General features: G+C 39.4%; 1 protein-coding gene across 1 annotated transcript in view; it reads right to left on the bottom strand.

Annotated features, from left to right (window-relative positions):
- Positions 1 to 18,793, bottom strand: part of APP (amyloid beta precursor protein) — a 360,227-nt gene that overhangs the window by 165,974 nt on the left and 175,460 nt on the right. The window contains 2 exon segments of the mRNA XM_030579633.1: positions 6,731 to 6,924; positions 9,021 to 9,133. Coding sequence (XP_030435493.1) covers positions 6,731 to 6,924; positions 9,021 to 9,133 — 307 coding nt within the window.

Below are 18,793 nucleotides of genomic sequence, written 5' to 3'. Positions count from 1 at the left end.
AAGACTCAGCAGCAACAGCTCTGGGGATCCTGTGCAGCAGCCCCACCCTCTCCTCCATCCAGAACTAGCACTAAAAATCTCACTGTCATTTGCATATGCACTGTCTTACTGCCAAATTACATGTTAAGTAGGCTTCAAATACTTTTGCAGCATAAACGTACATAAGAATTGTTCTTTTTTCTTCAACCACAAGCAATCAGTGGAGGGGGTAAAACAAGAAAAGCCTATTATGTAAGCAGCACATAATAGACAGACACTTGAACAAGGTACACTGGGGACCTGCTGTCCAAGTAGAATATACCCAAAAAAAATGTAATACCAGGTACAACTGATGAGGAACCTTCAACCACCACCAATGACCATTCCAGATAAGACCCACCTGCAGTGGAACATACAAAATACATCCAAACACTGTTAATGGACAACACATTGCAGCACAGCAAGCGCAGCTGCAATTCAACAGAAGAAGAATTAAAACAACGTGACGGGTATAAAGCACACTGTGAACAGTTAGAGCAGCTAGGAATGTGACAAAGTAGGGATTCATCTTTTTCAAACTGTGAGCTCCATTTTGTTTTGTGAACCCCATTCTGTTTCAGGGGCTCCACTTTATACTGTGACTTTCATTTTGGAACATGACCATGCTGTGTTGCAACCTTGTTTGTGGATTAGAACATCTTTTTTTTGGGGGGGAACAGGGGCTTGGCACCTAGTAGAAAGACTATCTGAATCAATGCTCAGTGACTCTCTCCTTCTGGAACAATGGGTTGTCTACTGGTAGGGCCACTGCGTTTGAATTACTCTCTACACAGAAGCCTGGGGATGAGGAGGGGAACTGAAGCCTGTAACTCCTTCAGCAGAAGCACATGAGCAAAAGAGGGACACAGACTGTTTTAAAAGTGGGTGGCTTCAGTAAGCCGAATGCGCCCATTGGCACATACCAGGAAAAAAAAAAAGGCAGGAGAAAGAGAAGGAGGAGAAAACTCTGCCTAGTCTAAGGACACTGACCAAACCTACGACTCAGAGAAGGGGTGAGATCAGATTTTGTTGTTTTTCACAGATCTGTAACTCTCAAAGTGCTTACAAGAGTAAAGAGCTTATAGTTTAAAAAAAATTCCTCTGCTAAGACCTTGCTTTTCTGTCATATCGTCCCTCAAGGGTTTAATTAGGAACCAGAGCTCCCACAGCAGGTGGACCCTGAGGGGAACATGTCTAAGCAACTGGGGGGCCCGAATAGGGCTGAGGGACTGGTTTTGGAGTCTAGAGCAGCTGGACTGCAGGGTTCCAATGTCCCAGAAGGGTCTCATACAAAGGCTGAGCCTCTGGGAGTGTGCCTTTGAGACCCAGAGGTAGGGACAGTGACCAGTCACTATCCACACTTAGGGGCTTAGAAACATGTGGGATCTAGGAGTTCACTCACAAAAGACATGTATCTGTCCAGAGAGTGGGTCTGGACTAGGTTCTAAGGAGAAGTATTTGGTAACATTATTGACATAGTTAGTTACTGCATGAAAATTAAAGAAGAGTCAGAAAACCTGCTAATAGCTCCTATTTGCACAATAGGGCTTCAAACACAAGACAAGGCTGATCAGCTTTTAATAAAAAAGAAAAACATCATAATTATTTAAAAATTCTGTTACTCTGCATTATTTAAATATAAAACTCACTCTGCATTAATTCTAATCAGCTTTTTTGCACTTTTGCAAAAGCACTGCACAAAAATATCAAAATAATATAACTGCAACAGACATGCTAAAGAATTCTTAAATTAGAATGAGGCTAATGTCAGAATAAAATAATGAAGTCTTTTTAAAATAAAATCTAACTTTACTTATCTTTCTATGAATAGAAATGTTTCAGAGTAAATGACAGCTAAGTGCCTGATAAAGCAATTTCACTGATAATTACTGCAGGCTCAAGGACTGTACTTCTTTCTCTATTATATCTCTGAAATCCTGTTCCAAAGGCCAATTCCTTACAGTGCAATGAAGATGTTAAAAGCTGTCACTAGAAACTAATGCTGCATTGTGTGTATGACAGTCAGTTTAAGAGACCCAGATAATCTACTACAAATAGGAATACAAATTTATCGACATTGGTATGGGTCACTAAATTATAAGCATTCTATTTTTTCTTGAAAGGCTAAGAAAAAATGCAGTTCAAGTATGCTATAAGCTCCAGCTCTTGACAAGATCATTGCACGAAGGAGACACAAAGCTAATTTACTAAATGTATAATTGAGAAAAATGAAAATAAAAGTCAATACAAAAGTCACAGTTGTCATGAACAGATGGTTAAGGGTTAATGTCTCTTTTACCTGTAAAGGGTTAAGAAGCTCAGTAAACCTGGCTGACACCTGACCAGAGGACGAATAGGGGGACAAGATACTTTCAAATCTTGGTGGAGGGAAGTCTTTGTTTGTGCTTTTTGTTTTGTTCGTTGTTTGCTCTTGGGACTAAGAGGGACCAGATGTACATACAGGCTCTCCAAATCTTTCTGAATCAGTCTTTCATGTGTCAACATTGTAAGTAATAGCCAGGCAAGGCAGATTAGTCTTATTTTTGTTTTCTCAACTTGTAAATGTTGCTGGAAGGATTTTTACCTCTGTTTGCTGTAACTTTGAATCTAAGGCTAGGTGAGGGGGGGGGGTCTCTCTGGTCTATATGAATCTGAGTACCCTGTAAAGCATTTTCCATCCTGATTTTACAGAGATAATTTTTACTTTTTTCTTTCTTTAATTAAAAGCTTTCTTTTTAAGAATCTGATTGATTTTCCTTGTTTTGAGATCTAAGGGGATTGGGTCTGAACTCACCAGGGATTGGTGGTGGGGGAAAGGAGGAGGGATGGTTAATTCCTCCTTGTTTTAAGATCCAAGGAGTTTGGATCTGTGTGAAGCCTCTCAAGGAAACCTAGGGAGGGGAAAGTCTGGGGGGATGGTTAATTTCTCCTTGTTTTAAGATCCAAGGGGGTTGGATCTGTGTTCCCCAGGGAAGGTTTTGGGGGAACCAGAAATGTGCCAGACACTAAATTCTGGCTGGTGGCAGCATTATCAGATCTAAGCTAGTAATTAAGCTTAGAAGTGTTCATGCAGGTCCCCACTTTTGTACTCTAAAGTTCAAGTGGGGAAAGAACCTTGACAAAAGTAATAAAAGAAAAAAAACAAAAAACAGACTTCTGTTACAGCTGCAGGATTTTAAATAAATTCTCCCCCCAGAAGTCAGGTTCTAGTGGACAGGGTACTGGACTGGGATTCAGGAAACCTGAGTTCAATTCCCAGCTGTGTCTCTAACCTGTGGTGTGACCTTGGGCAAGCCACCTTACCTCTCTGTGCATTTGTTTCTCTTTACACTTTCTGTCGTACCTATTTAGATTGTAAAGTCTACAGGGCAGAGATACCAAAATACCCTAGGAACTTTACAATAAAACAAATACAGATTAGCTGTTTATTTTAAATTAAAAGTACAATAATAAAATTATTAAAATCCTTTTATTAAATCTTTTTATTGAATCCTTATCCTCTTTCTCTGCCTGTAGACATTCCTTGACGTTCTGTCATTGCTCCTTTCCTCTTCTCCACCCGCACTTCCACTAAGGTTTCCATCTCCACTTTTACATGGATTACTTGTAAATTTACCTCTCATTATCTGTCACCTTGCTCTTCTTGGTTGACCAACCGCTGTCTAAAATTTGCTGTCTCCAAAACTGGACTTGTCTTTCCTCTTAATCTGAATGCCGTAAAAGCTACAAAAGCCACGTCTGAAGGTTCTAACTTCAGTTGTTTTCTCATCACCCATTATGGGAAAAATACACTCACATCACCCAACTGATTTGCTAAAGCTTTATCACCTCCCCCACAATTTTGTTTTATCAAATTAAAAGCTACTGAAAAAAAGAGGGCTAGAAACAGAAGCTTCATTAATGCAGGAGTTACCAGAAGCTTCTGTACTTTTTATACAGTATCACATAATATACACATACAGGAAGAGATAGCAAGCTTTTTGGAAGGTGTCCTGATGAAAGGAACACTGTAAATGTAAGGTTATCGACTCATGGTGAAACTACATGGAGCTAAGTAAACATTCCAAACAAAGAAAACTGCTTTACTGGTATAAAAACATTAGTTTAGTGGTACAGCAAGCAATATCAGCATCCCTCCTACTGACTTAAAACTAAGATTGGAGATCCAAAATTTGAGCAAAATTTCTAAAGTTACATATTAGTAGTCAGATACCGTAGCATAATATATTATATGATTCATGTTTGTTATTCTATCAAGCATATAGCATTTAAACTTACTCATGTTCAAAGTGGGAAATCCTATTTTTGTAACTTGATATCACGGATACTCTAATTTTGATGCAAAAGGCCTCATTAATCATTTTCATGAGTGTATTTTTGGCTTCAAGGCAGAGGAGAGACTGGATGCAGCTTGAGGATTGAAGAACCAGCAAATGAAACTAATTAATTCGTTTATAAGAATTGCAAATTGTTGAGCTCTTCATCTTAATTAAAGTTCAACTACTTCGTAAAAGCAACTTGGCCTTTCCAGATTTGCTGAAAGTATTTCTGTATGAAAAAAGCTTTTACTATTCACTTGGAATTTCAGGATTGGATTCATATGTAACTCCAGTTGATGCTCTAATAGGATATTAGTTTTCTGAAGTCATCCTTGACCTGTTCAATTTAGAATTTGAATTGCTTTATGAGTAGATTCTGTATGCTTCCCCAGTGACAAACATGAACAATTGAAACAAATGGATAATTCAGATTGCTTTATACACATCCCTCATAATTGCTGTTAATTGCTGTAACGTGCACCATTATGAGAACATTTTTATTTTGTATTTTTAGATATCTTCGACCAGACATATTAAAGGAGAATATTTCATTTTTGCAAATTTCTCCATTTTTATATAGGAAGAAGTTAATTTGAGGATTGCAAACTGTTTTCATTCTTAGCCCATATTTTCAACGACTTGAAACCCAATCAGCAATGCATAAACCAAATATCAGAAATTACAAAACGATGCTGTGAAAGCTGGCCTATAAACCTCCTCGAAAGTGAGTTCTATTGCTACGCTTTGGCTGTTAGATGTACTAAGAAAAATCAAATATTCCAAGACTGAAGATGTCTCCCTCCCTAGATGGGCCAAAAGCAGGGGCCTTGACACTACACTTTTGTGACAAGAAATCAGAGAAAAGACCTTAATTTCATTCATCTAATCCACCCCCTTGCAACTAAAGGCCTGTTCCCTGTAACAGCTTTTTCAGTGCTGTGTTCAACCTAGTGTTCACCATGATATGGCTTCTACTCCTTCCCCAAAAGACATTTCCACAATTGAATACATCTTGTTAAAGATTTCCCTGATATTCAGTCTAATTTTTCGTTGTCCTAATGTCATTCCATTGTCAATATTAGCCCATTACTCTTAGTTAGAGTCATTTATCTCCATCCTTCATCTTTACATCCCTGAAACACTTGTAGGCTAATGTTCCCATTTTAGCCATTGCTAAGGCAAACTATATACATTTAGCATTTTTAATCTTGCCATATACATTTATCCACCCTGCCCCTAATTATTTTTGTTGAACTCTCTCCAGTATGCCAGGCTCGTTCTGGTTCTAAGGTGCTGTGAAATGAATGCAGAAGATGAAATTAAATGAAAAGGGATTAATCAGCCAATTTCCGAGATCTGGATTTTGTTTCCCCTTTCTAAAATTTGACACAACCAACATTTAAACTTTGCACTTCCTGACTTAATCGAGCATGCTGGGATGTTTGGTTAAATACAGAATCCTGGATTTTAGTTTAGTAAAGGAGGGTAACTTCCACTGTATTTTAAAATTAATTCACCAGAGATATTTAAGATTTGAATAGAACTGTACTCAGCTCTCACTTACACCTGTATAACCCTAATGCAGTTAGTAGGTTACCACGAAAAAGGCTGTATCAACCTGGGATACTTAGTTACAGTATGATCATACCCCAAGCTTAATCCAGCACCCCTTTGGTATGTTTAGATGATGCTAAATTGTTAAAAGGAACCAAGGTATAGCCATGCTCTTTCCCCACATACACAGGCAAAACCAGTCCATGTTGTAACATGGTCGCTGCGCAATTGTCTTGCAAAGTGACTCCCCTAACATAGTTGCAACTGTAGTGCAGGCAGTGTCCAGTAAAGAAGAATATGTCTTGTCATTGTGTGGCCATTTAAATAGATTTTTGAAAATACCTTTCAATTCATAATTAAAAGGGATGCTGCCAGCTTGAAAGTCTTCTTACTGTGTCACTAACATATGTTAATAAAACTAAAAAGGTTTTAAAACACCTCACTTATCACTAATTGGGTTGGCTGTGCATTTTTTGCAGTTCACTCAGCTTGACAATGCAAGTACGGTTCCCAGGTAGCCGGTTTCAATTTTTGTTTGTCATATGCTTGCATAATATAGTGTTGGGTTGCAAATACTGCAAGGGAATGTTTACAGCCCAGCAAGGCATTTTGCATTGCATTTTAAAAAAAAATAATTAAAACGTTATAAACCTTATGCCTTTGTAAATATCAAAAACGTATTAAAACCCAGACATTATGGGTCACTTCAAATGTTTCGAACAATGTAGAGATCCATCAAGTGTGCTCATATCAAAAAGACTCGGCTGCTAACTTTTAGTCTTTCCAAATAAACTTTTGACAATTTTCAGGAAACCAGAAAGGGGAAACACCACTCTTACCTTCCATCTGCATAATCTGCATCCGCACCTCCCCACCAGACGTCGGAATCATCTTCCTCAGCGTCAGCTGAATCAACGTTGTCACTTTCATCTGCTAATGGACAGCAAACAAACTCCACACCACGGAACTTGTCAATTCCACAGGGCAGCAGCATACCATAATCATGCAGATTCATACTCTTTTCACTACAGGACTATAAAAATAAAGAGAACAGTGACAATATTGTTACACAGTGAGCTGGCCAAGGAAAAGTTGGCATAGATGTTGAGAAAATAATAGAAGTCTGTGTATAGCCTCAGAAAATTAGAGTTAGCTTGTTAACTGACCTCTCAACTATTGTGACTGATAAATTCATTCAACCTGGGAACATGGGCACGCAACCACCATCTAATTATTTTAGGCAACAAGCTTTTCCTTCTCCTCAACTCTTCTCCTTGCCAAAAGATTTCATCCCCTCACATACACCTTACCTAGAACTACTTTAAGAGTTTGCTTTTGCTGTGCACAATTAACCATTGGAGAGTGACAGTTTGCCCTGCCTATGTAATATGCTATTGAAGAGGAGATCAACACTTGATACATTGAGGTTTGATTCCTTGTTAAGTCTGGTATCTTCTAGACATATTGGAAAAGTGTTAATTATGCATCATGTAAGAGGTGGCACAAAACACTTAAAAGACAAAACCACAAAGAACACGTGAAAAAGAAGAAGACATTTAAATACTATACTGTAAATCCACTCAAGGCTATGTCATTGTGAGCTGAAGACATTAAGGGGTCAAACAGACTTCCAGGAAGGTCCATGCAAAATGGTAATTTGAAACTCTACACTCATCAGTTTACCTTTAAGAAGACGTATACCTACAAAGGACTAAGCTATTATCATTTGGATGCATGACACAAAATTAAGTTTCAGAGGGTCTTTAATAAAATGTCAGTAAGTTGTAAAATCATATGTTCTGTGCTTTGTATCAGTTTTACACACTGTCCTCACAAGTTTCCTTGTTGTCTCTCTCCTGTTTGTTTCCCATCCCCCTTCTTTTCAGTCAGATGAGGATCTCATTTGTTGCATCATCTTGAAGATTAGATTGTAAATTCTTTGAGGCAGAGGTCATGTCTTAATTCTGTGAAGCACTTAGCACAAAATTATACAACTACTACTACAACAAGTGAGGGCTTGGCTACGCTCAAAACTCCAAAGCGCTGCTGCGGGAGTGCTCTCGTGGCAGCGCTTTGAAGTGCAAGTGTGGTCCCAGCACTGCAGGTACTCCTCCTCCCCATGGGGATTAGCTCCCAGCGCTCCCAGCGCTGGGGCACTGTTTACACTGGCGCTTTACAGTGCTGTAACTTGCTGCGCTCAGGGGTGTGTTTTTTTCACACCCCTGAGCGAGAAAGTTGCAGCGCTATAAAGTGTCAGTGTAGCCAAGGCCTGAGTGAGTGAAGCATTACAGGTGATTAAAAGGAAGTAGGGAGGGCAGCTTAATATTGCCATGTACAATGTGAGACAAAAGTTTATGGGAAGTAAGTTAGATGTTCTTATTTTCCAAGCACGGAGTAGTGACATTACAGATGTAATATTAGTTCTTCAACAGAAGAGCAATGTTAAGTCAACCTGATAACACAGCAGCTTTCTATAAGCGAATGTAACTATAGGTATGTGCTATAAGAGAAGCTAAAAGCTGGGGAGAAAAAGCTGGTGAAGGGAATGCAGTAATTTAAAAAGATAAAGAGTTTCTTTATATGCTAGCGGTACCATCCTCATGATTCCCCCTTTGAATTACTTGACACAACCATAAGTAGACAACACAAGGCCAGAGTCAGATGCCTTAAGCCTCACCACTAGGGGAGAAACAATGCAAAAACACTGGAACTTGCATAAAAAAAAAAATCAGGAGTGTTCAAATTTGAGATATGGTATAAAACAACAACAATATGAAAATTTAAACGTCAACTCTACATGACACATCAAGTTACAAAATAATACTGCATATGAATCAAAATAAACTTAACAGAACTTTTCCTGGTTTTCTCCTAATTAAAAGCATCAATTCACCATCCATCAATAAATATTTACAAATACAACTGTGTCCTCACCATTTTCATAGAATAATAGAATATCTGGGCTGGAAGGGACCTCAGGAGGTCATCTAATCCAACTCTCTGCTCAAAGGTGGACCAATCCCCCAATTTTCTCTATAACAACACTGTTGTAATTAGATGCATCCCAGGAAAGTGATACAAATTGAAAGAAAGATGGCTAGAGATGTCAAGATAAATTATATACTATACCTCTTTAGCAACAGTGTGCCAGTGCAGGTGGGTTTCGCATATATCCATCCTTTCCTGGTGGAGGAACTTGCACTTATCTGGCACCAGAAGGGCATCACTCACAAACTCACCAACTGGAAGAAACAATATACAGTCTTCATTTCACTCATGATTTCAGTCTCTGAATTTTTGTTTTTAAAACTTAACAGTGAATAAGTCAACCTCCAACGAATAGAGGTTATCAAGAAAGTTTCCCTGACGGACAGGTTACTCAATACTTCCCCACTATAAGGATTCTTTAACTTTCTACTGAAGAATGTGGTAACCAGTCCCTTCCAGAGAGTCAGGATACTTTCTGCTCTAATCCAGTGTGGCAATTCCTATGTTCGTAATACAACAGCTCCAGGACCGAAGATTTCAATGGCCTTTACCACTAAGTTAGTGTTTGCTGTGAGCTGGCTAGCTGACAAACATTAAAACATGAATATGAAGAATACTGGAACATATTTACATTCTTTCCATCCAGAACAAATTTGACATCAAATCACCATTCCAAATCATTCTAAAGTATTTTAGTAAATGACAGGGCATTGTTATTGTGTAGCTTTTTTAAAAAATAGTATTTTAGTCCTGTTGTATCAACCAGGCAAGGTACTAACAAACTTCGACAGGACTTTATTTTTAACGTGGAAACTTCTTTACCACCCTCTGGAACTCTCACTCTGCCTCCTCAACTCCTCCCCCTTCTTCCTGTTTCCTGTCCTCTCAGATTCCCAACAGCCAGTGCTCCCAGTTCTAATAATCACAAGCAACATCTAAACACCACAAGTCCCATTTCAACTTAACTCAGTTTCACCACCAAGATAGCACACAGGTTAACTGAGAAGGTTAATGGTACTCTGAAACGACATCATAACAACACACTGAGATCATCCCATTGTCAGCTCTGTATATCAAATTAATGCGTGATCACTGCCTCTCTCTTGAGCACTATACTTTAATTAGCCAGGAGGGATCCACCTGCTGTACAATTAAAGAGTGTTGAAAAACACACTTGGGAATAAATGTCTACAGTGCTTGTGTTTATGATTATGGGGGAAATATGATGAACAACATGATTTATTGCACTGCAATCGTAATTTTGTAGCAATTATGGCATTGCAGGGTTTTGTTTTGTTTTTAAGTTACAAACATGGAGATATTGGACAAATAACTATCAGGACGCTGTAAGAGAACTGATGTACTCTCTATTGTATGGATGTTGTCTGGACAGTTGGTATCTGGAAATTCTTTGAGACGTGTAACCCCTATCTGCATTCCACTGTGGGTACATCTGTGCTCCATGCACCTGGAGAATTTTGAAAGCAGTGTCTGTTGGTCTGCACATGCACCCTTGCCCTGTTGTGCCTCTGTCTAAGGCAATAAAGGGTGAGGCAGTGCACTTGCCTATCCAGTTCCTTCTCTACTGGGAATCCAAAAGATGAACTGAAGAAGAGAGGAAATAGGGTAGGAAGTGGAATACAGGTAGGGACCGAATATCTCTCAGAGCTTCCAGTAACAAAGGTGAGTAACTTCTTCTTTCAGTGCTGGCCCCTATGTGTACTCCACTCTACTGACAAGCAATACTCAACTAGGAGGAGGGGTGCGAGGATGCAGATGACAGAGCCAAACGAAGGACCACCATTCCAAAGGATGCCTCAGCAGAGGAGACCTGAACTAAACCTTAATGCCTCGCAAATATGTGGACGGATCTTCACATAAGGTGCTTTGCTGATATCAAGTACAGGTACTTCTTGAAGGAACGCCATAGATGTTGCTTGAGCACTTGTGGAATGGGCCCTTACCACATGAGATGAGGGAGAAAGATCAAACAGCTCATACTATTAAGTTAGTGTTTACTGATAGCACAGCAAAATAAAGCCTGAGATCCACTTAGAGATTCTTTGGGAGGATATAGCTTGACTCCAAACTCTTTCTGCTATGGCAACAAATAGTCTAAGAAACCTTTTTGATTGGTTTTGGGGTCAACAGCAATATGTCTGCTGGCACATTCTGGCTCTCTAGAAGATAGTCTGCTAATAGAATGATGTGATTACTGGTGCACCTGTTCCACAGATTGCTTCCACACACTGTGGGATGCATCTCATTCCTCCCCGTTTGTTGATGTAAAAGATGGTCATGATATTGTCTGATGACATGAGGGCATTGCAATCTTGAATAAAAGGCAAAAGGCTTTGCAAACCCTTTGAACTTCTCGCAATTTCAAAAAACTGGAGAGCATTCCGGACTCTTGAAATGTCCAGGTGCCCTGCACTGTATGGTTGCCCATGTCAGTTCCCCAATCCAACAGGAAAGTGACTGTAACAGTTGTCCTATCCGATGGGGTAGCAAGGAAGGAAACACCCACGCCTATGTGGTGAGGATTCTTCTACCACACCAGAGATAGTACTTTGACAAAAAGCTATTATGGTGTTCATGGACTGCTGGTTTGGTGAACACACTCTTTGAAGCCATGCTTGCAAGCAACTGAGGTGGAACTTGACACATGGTGTGATGTAAGTGCATGGAACCATCTCACTCAGGAAAGAGACAAATCTTGAGAAGTGCTCATGGGTTTCTTATGATTTACTCTATGAGATCATTCAGTGCCTGGAACCTATTCATAGGCAGGTAAGGCCTTGCTGTGATTGAATTTAAGGATGTCCTGATGAAGTCTAAATCTGCATCAGGGTGAAGAAGGAGTTTTCGGTGTTTATGCACCCCCTCAAATAGGAGAGGAGTTGCATCATTGCCGAAGTCCAACTGCAGCTTCATGGCCTTTTCCACTGGATGTTTTCTAAGGCAAAGTTTCCACCCTTCTCAGAGAATGATTGGCATATACTGCACTTTGTTGCGATGTGAGGTTCTCCAAGGCAGTACAAGCAGCACGGATGGTTGTCATTGACTGAGAAGTAGCACAGGCATAAATTTTGAAGCCAGGACTGGTAGGCATAGTACTGTACTGAAACAGAGTCTGGGGCGTATACGGGGCTTCCAAGGCCAGGAAGGCTAACTACAAAACATTTAAAACTATTATATAAAACTATAAATCCTAACGTCGTCTAAAATCTATTTACAGATACTCTGTGTGTGTGTGTGTGTGTGTGTGTGTGTGTGTGTGTGTGTGTATTATATATATAGGAATAAAGATGAAGCTCAGGACATTAGAGGCTGCAACCCAGACTATGTGATGGTAAGAAGGAACTGGAGAGGTGGTCATCCATCCCACCCTTTATATCCTCAGACAGGTGCAAAAAGAGGATGAGGGAGCATGTGTGGGACAACAGACACTGCTTTCAAAATTCTCCAGCTCTGGCGCATGGAGTGCATATGTACCCACAGTGGAATACAAATATGGACCAGCACTCAAAGAAGAACACATGATTCAAGTGGCATGAGTTTATCTGCTCCCTGAAGCATACTTGTTGCTAGCAACCTCCAAGAAAATTAAAGTACTCACATTTCAAATGAATGAACAAAAATGGTCCAGTGCTTACATGTTGAAATAATGGTTAAATGAGTTATAGTGAAGTAATTATATGTTTATTATTAGGCAAGGAAACGTGCTGGCTCCTGAGAATTACTTATTGATTTAAAAAGTCTGCTTTAAAAATTAACTAACAGGGAAAGTTTTTCAATATCACACTTCAGCAAAAGGAGTGTGCCTTCATTTGCTAATGATTGATGATATTTAAAAGCCAAAGTCAGCAAATTTCTGGGGAAGAATGGATTTTATCACTCCAGTGTGCCACACCATAATGCTTGCAATTTACTCACAACAACAGAAAACCCACAGGGATATATTATTATTCTGCATTCAAAATGAGTTTGTGAGCTCCATGCCCTGATGGAACCTATAAGACACAAACATTTGTAGCTGCTGTGCAGCACATTCTGCCTTTGCTCCTGGAAGGTATCAGATGGTGCCGAAGTGAGGTAGAGGCAACAGTCTCTCTGGCCAGTGACTTATAAGGGAGCAGGGAACTGAATCATAGACTCACAGAAATGTAGGACTGCAAGGGACCTCTGTGTCATCTAGTCCAGTCACCTGCACTAAGGTAGGACTATGATTATTTTGACCATCCCTAACAGGTGTTTGTCTGAACTATTCATTACTTCTGTCCTGTCCTCAGTGGACAATTTATCACCCTCTCTTCTTTATAACAACTTTTACATGCTTGAACACTATCGTCATGTCCCCTCCCTCCCCCTAGTCTTCGTTCCAAACGAAACAAACCCATTTTTTCCAATCTTTCCTAATTTTTTAGACCTTAAAGCATTTCTCTTACTCTCCTCTGGACATTTTCCAATTTGTTCACATCCTTCCAGAATTGGACACAAAATTTCAGTGGAGGCCTTATCAGTGCTGAGTAGAGAGGAAGAATTACGTCTTGCGTCTTGCTTACAACACTCTCGCTAATACATCCCAGAATGGTGTCCACTTTTTTTTGCAACAGTTTAACATTGTTGACACATATTTCATTTGTGATCCACTGTAACCCCCAGATGCAGAACTTTTCTGCAGAACTTCTTCTTAGGCAGTCGTTTTCCATTTGTGTAATTGATAATCAATTTGTCTTTTTCTTAAGACTCATCATTGGTCAAATCAAGCAAGGCAACAATGGCACTTCTAGAACTGAGAGGCAAAGACATGGACTACAGAGGTGTTATTTTCACTAATCACATCCCTAATCCACAGAGGGATTGTTAGTTTAAAGCACTGAAGATGATGCAGGCTGGTACTCTTCAGAGCTATGTCCCACCTATTTATCAATGGCTGAATTAGCAGTATGCAGTATACTACCATCTACATGAAGGTATGGGTTACATCTTCTGAGGCTGAATACTATGATGTTCCTGCACTTAGGATTCCTGAAAGTTGCACTACAAAGAAGAGCTGTTGGACCACTAATTCAGGGCAATGCTGGGTAGGAAGAAATGCCCTGGCCTCAGGAAAGGACAGAAGTTTACACAGTGCTTTACAAAAAGGGGTTAAGACATACTCCCTGTCCCTGCTATAGTAAAAGTCTGAAGAGATAAAGGACATTTTTATAAAGTTATATTTAAATAAAAATCCAAGATGAGATTTTTTTTAACATTGACATATGACCAAATTCACCCTTAGTATAACTCCCTTAAAGTCAAAAAGTTACACAAGGAACAATGTTGATCCATAGTGTTAGAGTACAGAAAATTATAGGCTTCAATTAACAAATTTATCTTAACTGGATATAAAATTGATTTACCTTAAATGCTGACTCTAATTGTACTGTCATTCTTAATCACTAGATTCCTCCAACATAATTTTGCAAATCAGAGACATTAAACAGTACCATTTTCCATGCATCCTATGATGGCACAAGATGCATGAGCACAGCATGTCCTGTGCATGAGACACACAAGAAATCAAGTGAGTTACACCCTCGGGAAAAAAAGGAAATAGATTATAAACTCTTTGGGGCAGGGATTATGTCTGTCTCTATGATAGCAGAGGGTCTAGCACAACACAACCCCAATTTTAACCCAGGGCTCTGTGTTCTACTGTATATAAATAATGATCATTCATCTTTTTGAGAAGTCCCAACACCCGATACAAAATTCTGGAGACAAAGGCCTAAAAATAAAAAATGTGGTAAATTTTAATGCATAATGAAGGGGGAAACATCTGCCCCAGTGAAATAATGAACTATAGAAAGTGTATAATGTGTACTTAAGACAGAAAAGATACAGAAAACCTAATGAAGTGGTAGGCAGCAGCCAATAGCTCAGTTAGTCTAAAATGGTGCAACTGAGCCTTAAGCCCGTGTACTCAAGGGATGCTGCCAAAAAGTGTCCAATGATCCTTACTAGTCATAAAATATCCTGTTACATAACTGTATAAAACTGGGCTATTCTCAAACCTTGGCCCTTTTTTTCTCTCCAAGTAATGCTTCAAATCATAGCTGTAAATGGGAATTTCTGCTCACTTTGATACTTTTCTGCTTGACTGCATTTTATAATGAAAACGTCTGTTCTTTCTTTTCAGATAGAAAGCAAGTGTCATTCAGATTTTACACACCATGCAAATAGAGAATGCATTTGTTTAGATGCAAAACTATTTAAATATGCTTCATTACAAGGTCTGGCACTTTTACAGATGCATCAGTTAAAAATCATTTTAAAGCACTGCAGCATCTAATGGTGGTTCATTCAGGCTTTAAATACATTTGCTTTTCAAGGTTTTTTTTTCTTCTTCTTCTTTAAAGAAAAACTGCATTTTATATTTGCCCCTGCAGTGAAATGCCCTCCTTTCTCCCTCTCACTCATTAACAATGTCCATTACTCCAACCTCCTGTTTCAGGTCATCAGAGCAAGGTTATCTGAAAACCTTCCATTTCGTTTGGACCTTCCAGGGCATAACTGTTGTAATAATCACGTTTTCTTGTAGTAGTCCAAAAACGCTGCACCACAAGTGCGGACTCTCAAACACGATACATGGCAAAACAACCCAAATCTGGTTGCAAAGTCAACCACTCCAGAATTAGGAAATGTCAGAACTAAGGTTTTTCTTTCTGAAGTCCCCCACCTCATTTACGACACATCTTCCAACTTCAGCAACAAATGAGAAAGGGGTCCTACAGGCAACAGGCACCCTCTCATTCGTCCTGTTCGATGAATGAGTCAGGAGATTGCAGAAAAAGAAAAGAGCATCTAACTATGAAGGTAGTTGAATATGACCCTGGAAAATTGGTTACTAACCCTGTTACTGCGTTCCTATGTGCTGATATCACATTAAACCAAACCTTTCTCCCCCCGCCCCTCACTGATCTTGTCCCCAAGTTCCTGCCTCCATCTCTTCTCCCCACACTTCTCACCGCTCTGCATTCCAGCCAAGGTTGTTTCCTCCTTCTCCATGCTGCCTGAGAGGCAGCACTAAGACTACAAGAAAATCTCCCTTCTCTCAATTACAGTGCCACAGCATACCCACCCACTGGGAAGCACAACTATAAGGAGAGTCCTGCATGGGGCATGCTCTACTGTGCAGTTGAAACAAATGGCAATGAGTTTGATCCATCACAAAAAGAAAGATAACCAATTCGCAGCTAGATTGCCAAAGAGAGTTTGTGTAGTATTCAGACGCAGAATAAAACTGTAAGTTTAATGGAATTATACACAGCCTGGTGAAGCAGACAATATTAGAATCAACAAGGTAATGAATTAATTGAATGAAGGAGGGTCAAGAATGAAGATTTTAGAACAAGCATTTGAAGGTACATATTACAATGTAAACCTCTGGAACGTCAAATCCAGCATTCCAGCTGCCTAACTAGCTACCATTAACCAACTGACAAGGATCCCTAATAAACAAGATACTGCATCACCATAATACCAGCATGTTCATTCATCTTCCCTTCCCATGCAATAGTGTGTGCTCCAGCGAGGGAGCGTGTAGTACATTTTGCTGCCACCTAGCAAGTGTTGGTTCTTTCCAAATCTCTTTAAGATATTATTATTCTGCTGCCCCACTGGAATCAGTGACCTCACACACGTCTCTCCATCTACGTGCAACACACCCCATCTGTTAAATTGTAGAACCTCTCAATCGATGTAAGCTACTGAACAAAATAGTTATCTAAGAGTAACAGCCAAAGACTGTATTTGCTTAGAATTGTGTATGGCGTTATGAGCTGAGTAGTCATTTTTATATAGAAATTTCCACATAAAAGATACTGTATTACTAAAAGAAAATGATACTTCCTAAGTATATGTCACTTGAGCTTGTGAAAGCACAAAATCCAGGCTTCCGTAGAATAACTGCATTGAAATACTCAATTTTACAAAGCTCCACAAGGCTAATTCAGACAGACAATGGCACTGCATGGCCACTTGTTGGTCACCTTTTAAGGGTGATTTTTCTAAAGACCCTGTAAAAGATCCGCTCCTGTTTCAGATGAAATCAGTAACAAAGCTCTAATTGATTTCAGTAAGAGCAGAATATGAAGATTGTGACAAACTGGTAATTAAGAGTTAATAAGTAAGTGGCAAGTATAATTAAGTTCATTTGCTTAAGTGACATCCTAAATCTGACTGATGTATAAAGGTTTGCCTGTGTATATAAATCATTTAAAAGACATGAAATGTGCTGTGACACTGCACCCCATATTCTTCATAGTGGTATTATTTATATATATGATATGATTATGGCATGATTATAATGCATTTTGTACAAGATGATTCATGTCAGGTGTCATTGGAAAAGTTATGATTTGCTGAATATGATTATCCTATTTGTATGCATGTATCATTTTTGTACCTGAAGTTATGAATAATGACTATGTATTTGTATTTCACATGCAGTCACACCTGGGTGACACCCACTAGGCAAGATGCTACCAGTCTAGCTAGCTGGTTGTGAAGGGCCTGTTCAGGGTAATGGGCCATTACGGAAAACAATAGGCCTTAAAACAGTGGTTCCCAAACTTTTAACAACTTGTGAACTCCTTTCACTAAAATGTCAAGTCTCGCGAACCCCCTTCTAAAAATGAATATTTCTAGGGATTTTCTCTTTTACCCAAGTATAAATTACAAAAGCAGTGATCTTGGAAACATAAAATTTGTTTTTATGAAATGCTTATTACACACTATTATTTATCATTACAGTATTTTTATTATATTATGAAAACGGCACCACTCTTCCAAGATCTCACTTTCAAGTCTCCTATGTTTCATCAAGGAGTATCAGATGTGAAACAGCATGAAGGTATTTAAGAAGCCAACTCAAAGAGTTCCTCCTACACAAGCATTCAGGTCTTGAGCAGTCTAGGCAAATAACGCACGTTACAACAAAGCTTAAATTTGTTCTTCATAATAATTTTAAAAACAACACTAGCTGCCTACTTAATTTTAAAAACAGCAAAAAGTATCCACCTCCCTTTCCATTTCTTATAAGGAGTCTTGAAGTTTAAATTTCCTCCCTATGAAAGATATGCTTGCTTTGATCTGCTTAGCTCTTGGAAATCCAGGGGCTCCAGGCTGCTGGCCTCGTGCTGCCCAGGGTTCCACAGGACAGCTCTGCCTCCCATTAAGGAATTTTTCTCCCTCCGAGAACCTCCTGTACCATTTTGTGAACCACCAGGGGTTCACGAACCCCAGTTTGGGAACCACTGCCTTAGGAGAAGCTTATCCCCCCCCAATGAGCCTCCCTGTGGACATTTCGGCTAGTCTGTAAGTAATGGCTGCTATGACTCTGCAAGGGTACATGACCAGCCCACATGACTCTGGACTCCATTTTGGGTACCTGTATTTTCCCCCACAAATTGGGCTGGGAACTGAGTTTGGAACAAAGGGTTCCCACCATATGCTAAAGCTATATAAGGCAGGGAGTGACATCATCTGTTGTTCTTCACTGCCCCACAACTCAACACTTGAGAGAAGCCCTGAAAAAAAGGACTTGGGAACTGGAGTGGGGACCCCAGACTGCAAAGCAAATGTAGCTTGGACCTTAAGAATCTGCAAGCCTGCTTGTACCATCAGCCAGGGTGAGAATTTGCTAATTCATATCCTATCTTTTTAGTATTTTAGGCTTAGTTTGCGATTTTGTTTATTTATTAGGTAATCTGCTTTGATCTGTTTGCTATTATTTATAATCACTTAAAATCTATCTTTTTGTGGTTAATAAATCTGTAAGTGTTAATCTAACCCAGTGTGACTTTGAAATTGTTTGGGAAAAATCTCAGCTTGGTTTAACACAAGCGTATGGTACATATTCCTGTCCA

The sequence above is a fragment of the Gopherus evgoodei genome, chromosome 1 (assembly GCF_007399415.2).
Source record: "Gopherus evgoodei ecotype Sinaloan lineage chromosome 1, rGopEvg1_v1.p, whole genome shotgun sequence".
Classification (NCBI taxonomy): Eukaryota; Metazoa; Chordata; order Testudines; family Testudinidae; genus Gopherus; species Gopherus evgoodei.
Note: the sequence above shows the minus strand (reverse complement) of the source record. Positions and strands in the feature narration are given on the sequence as shown.